The sequence below is a fragment of the Morone saxatilis genome, unplaced genomic scaffold (assembly GCF_004916995.1).
Source record: "Morone saxatilis isolate NCDOM2014 unplaced genomic scaffold, NCSU_SB_2.0 Contig1, whole genome shotgun sequence".
In the NCBI taxonomy this organism is placed as follows: Eukaryota; Metazoa; Chordata; class Actinopteri; family Moronidae; genus Morone; species Morone saxatilis.
The window spans coordinates 6,001,203-6,005,492 of NW_023339651.1; the positions used below are offsets into that span (position 1 = coordinate 6,001,203).

At 41.9% G+C, this 4,290-nt stretch overlaps 1 protein-coding gene across 3 annotated transcripts in view; it reads left to right on the forward strand.

Moving 5' to 3' along the window:
• sfxn2 (sideroflexin 2) overlaps positions 1–4,290 on the forward strand; it is an 8,740-nt gene that overhangs the window by 3,088 nt on the left and 1,362 nt on the right. For all 3 annotated transcript variants that reach the window (XM_035664950.1, XM_035664941.1, XM_035664957.1), the window contains 10 exons: positions 148–407; positions 773–943; positions 1,024–1,122; positions 1,683–1,758; positions 2,154–2,239; positions 3,061–3,121; positions 3,198–3,264; positions 3,350–3,399; positions 3,484–3,533; positions 3,639–3,686. In XM_035664950.1, the coding sequence (XP_035520843.1) occupies positions 253–407; positions 773–943; positions 1,024–1,122; positions 1,683–1,758; positions 2,154–2,239; positions 3,061–3,121; positions 3,198–3,264; positions 3,350–3,399; positions 3,484–3,533; positions 3,639–3,686 (863 nt within the window). In that variant the 5' untranslated portion in view covers positions 148–252. The remainder of the gene's footprint in view (positions 1–147; positions 408–772; positions 944–1,023; positions 1,123–1,682; positions 1,759–2,153; positions 2,240–3,060; positions 3,122–3,197; positions 3,265–3,349; positions 3,400–3,483; positions 3,534–3,638; positions 3,687–4,290) is intronic.

The following is a 4,290-nucleotide window of genomic DNA, read 5'->3' on the forward strand; positions in this document are numbered from 1 at the left end:
AGGTTGTGATAAACTGACAAGAAACGTGCATTAATTCATCAGTATGTATTCTAGTTACAGTCTGATCTCTTATCATTTCTTTACGTTACGTTAACAGCACATTTACTTAATTATATTATTATTATTATTTCCCTGCTTTTCCTCCAGGTTTTGACTGCAGCTGCTGAGTAACCTTCTGTGGAGTAAACAGAAAAGTCCCCAAGACTTGAACTTTTTAATGCAATAAGTTGGGTCCGCTTTTTAACAACAACGATGGCTTTGAGCTCGTTCGACATCGACGCACCGCGATGGGATCAGTCCACGTTTATGGGTCGACTGAAACACTTCTTTAACATCACAGACTGGAGAACGGTGATCTTACCCGACTCGCGCCTGGATGAAGCCAAAGCTTTAGTAGAAAGCTGCAGGTAAGAAGACGAACACTAAGATGAAGTTTAGAAGTCCAGAGTTTGTTTTTTTCTGTTCTGGGCTAATGTAGAAACACGGCAGCTCAACATGGATGGTAACGAAAACAGGATTCTTCTATTCAGGTGATTATACAGTATCGTAAACATACCTATGAATATTATATTCAACTTCTGCCGATAGATCCTCCTAAATGTTTTACATCGTACATAAATAGATATTGCACACAGTATGTGGAATCTGTTCCCCAAAACTAAAAAAAAACTATGCGAGATGGTTTCTGGATGTAGCTGATGGTGTGAAACCGTCTCCTAACGTCTCCTCTTGTCTTAGTGTGTTCAATATGTGTGTTTTTGGTGCTACGTAGGGCCGGATCCGTCCCTCCCGGCACCACGGAGGAGCAGCTCCACTACGCTAAGAAGCTGTACGACTCGGCCTTCCACCCAGACACGGGGGACCGCATGAACCTTATCGGCCGCATGTCCTTCCAGGTCCCCGGAGGCATGGCCATCACCGGCTTCATGCTGCAGTTCTACAGGTACCGAACGAGAAGGAGCCCACCACGTCATACGGTTTCACAGAGGAAGCTTTAGAGGTTTCATAACTGTCTGTTTCTAGGACAGTTCCTGCTGTGGTGTTCTGGCAGTGGGTGAATCAGTCCTTCAACGCTCTGGTCAACTACACAAACCGTAACGCTGCCTCCCCCATCACTCCCAAGTAAGAGTCTGATGTACATTCAAAGAAGGAACCATATGTCTGCTCCAGCTTCTCTCAGACCTCAGTATCTAAATCTGATGTTATCATGTTATCATTCAATAGTTACAACAACAGTCTTAGTTTGTCGGTAACATTTCCACCTCTCTTCCAACACATCTGAATGTTAATGATGGATTTACATAAAGGCAACAGCAGGAGATAAATACAGAGCATTTGACTCTTAAGTTACAATCAAATTTCGTATTGTCATTATTCATTCAACCTGAGCTCACAGAGGATCACAGATACATCTCATATGAATTGAAAAAGGTGTTTGTGTGTGTTTATAAGCTGTGGCAGAGGTAGACGGAGGATCTCAACCCCGTAACTATATTTTACTAACATATAAACATAATTCATAGCGAGTTGAAAAATTCTAATAATTAAAACTCCATCCAATTATATCAAACACACAGCGACAAGTATTACCAGCACTTCCTTCCATGTTTTGGGTTTTCTGGGTTTGAATACCCTAACAAACCTAACTAACGTCTGAAATTGGCTTTTATTGTCTCTCTCAGGCAGATTGGAGTCGCCTACATTACTGCAACCAGCACAGCATTAGCAACAGCAGTCGGACTCAACCTCTACACAAAGGTACAAACACTATTATTCACTGATTCACTGAATGTTTACTGTTGACTGAGAGTTTAATGTTTCTAATGGATCTTTCATATTCAAAGGGAAAATTAGCAGATCTTTACAGTGTGGGTTGTCAATGTAAATGAACAACGTTTAACTTCCCTCCATGTTGTTCGAAATACAGTTTGTAGTTTGTACTCTCCACTACAATTTACTTAGTTACTAGTTACTCTGCAGATTCACATTAATGATACAAAATATAGATAAAGATAAAATTAGTGACTACAGACCCAAATATGACATTCTGTAAGCGCTAGCAGCCTCTAATCTGCCGTTTTGAATTGATTTAATCAGATTTTAATCAGGGATTGCATCTTTAACACGTGGCGTTTTATTTGTTTCTCCCGCAGAAAGCTCCTCCTCTCGTGGCTCGCTGGGTCCCGTTTGCAGCGGTGGCAGCCGCCAACTGCGTCAACATTCCCATGATGAGGCAACAGTGAGTCCTGCTGTGTTACTGTTTGAACTGGTACATGTACGTGGAGGCGGAGGTTATGTTGTATTGTGCAGATTTTAATGCTGAGGTGTTAGACCCTGAAAGACTGACTTTTCCTCTACTGCCAACAAATTGTATTAACTGTATTAATCCTCTCATATTAATAACCATTTCCTCTATTTTAAGCTACAACACGCTCTGTTTAGCTGTGTGATGAAATAACACTGCATGGATAGCAGCAAACCGTAGTGTAATAGCTGGTATCCTACCAGCCTGGACACCACGTACAGTATCATCTCATCACGCAGCTAAACAAAGAAGTTTTCCGTGTTTCTCTGACGCTGTTCGGCAGACAAATGACGTCCCGCCAACTCAGCTGCTGCTAACATTAGCTCAGCTTGTTTCTCTGATAAGATCCAGACATCTGACGACTAAAATCCTTCATCCAGTAAAATATAGAGTTAAAAAACGACCAAGATCTAAAAACAACTGTTTCTGTGGTTGCCATGGTCACACAGCGTCTGAACGCAGCGGTAAAGAGCTGTGCGTGTTCGCGGGAGCCGCAGCCGACCTATATAAGTGCAGCATTGTTCCAGTAAATGTACTTTTTACTGTAATTTAGTCTCTTCTGTTGAACAGCCCACTTTCAGTTTTGTTGAAACATTTGAGGTTCAGCCTGAAGTCGAAACATTCCCCAGGAACCCCGATTGTTTACAGCCAACCAGCAGGAGAGTGGGGCTGATGAGGAAACCACAACGATGTGTTTTCTGTTTTCTGTTTCGTTTCTCTTCATCTTCGTTTTGTCTCTGTGTTTTTTTTCCCAGGGAAATTCTGAACGGTATTGCTGTGACGGATGAAAACGGCAACAAACTGGGCCACTCTACGGTGAGCCCTTCAGGACATTTCACTAGTTTTTCTTTACTGTTCGTAGTCTTAAAATCCTCTTTTATCCCTCCTGTAGAAAGCGGCGGTTAAAGGAATCACTCAGGTTGTCGTCTCTCGGGTCACCATGGCTGCACCGGGAATGAGTACGCAAAGATCTTTTATAAATATTATATCGAGTTCTTCGAGTTTTCCTCTTCCGCTCTTCACTGTTTTCTTCTCTTCCGTCAGTCATCCTCCCCATCATCATGCAGAGGCTGGAAAAATACAAGTTCATGCAGGTCAGATCTTTTTACCTTCATTAGTTAAAAGTCTTCAACATGAAAGTGTGCATCTGTCCTCAAGCTCTGTTCGTGTTTTCACAGAGAATCACGTTTCTCCACGGACCGATTCAAGTGATGATGGTGGGAGTGTTGTAAGTAGAGAGGGTCACGCAGGGATTGGAAAGAGCTCGGGAGTGTTTCCTGGTTGGAAAAACTAACTTTTGTTCTTTTTCCTTTTTTTTAAAATCTTTCTAAAGTTTGATCTTCATGGTCCCTGCTGCCTGCTCCCTGTTCCCTCAGAGATGGTAACAAAAACCTGTTTCTATACTTTCTCCTGCTCATAAACGTATAAATTAGGATTGGACTCACTCTCTCTCACAATAGGCAGTTTAAAAATCTAAATGGATGCAGCAGAACAAGAGATAACGTCTTTTTTATATTCCACACATTGTTTCTCCTTGTGAAAACCTGGTGCCTACATTACCCACAATGCTCCTCGACTACTGTCAAAAGCACATATTTTATGAAGTTTTGTAGAAAAGGTTCTTAATGTTGTTGTGTTATGTTGCAAATAATACATTTCTGTCCTAATTATACTAGTAGATTTAGTTACTTTTAGTCACTCATTACTTTCTCCTTTCCCGTACCCCAAATTTTCTTTCCCCGGTGTGGCGAAGTCATGACCCGCCCTTTTGTGCATCTGTTTGGCTAGTACCCGTTGCCTTCACTGGTTGGTTCGGTTTAGGCATGAGTAGTGAGAGTGGATGGGGTAAGAATGTCAGGGTAAACCAATCAGAGGCAGAGTAGGGCGGGTTTTTTGGGGAAAAACAAATCTCTTCCCATACTTGGATACGCTGTGTGCTTGGCTCTGTGTTGAAAAAACAACCTCATTTTGAAGATGGTTAAAAG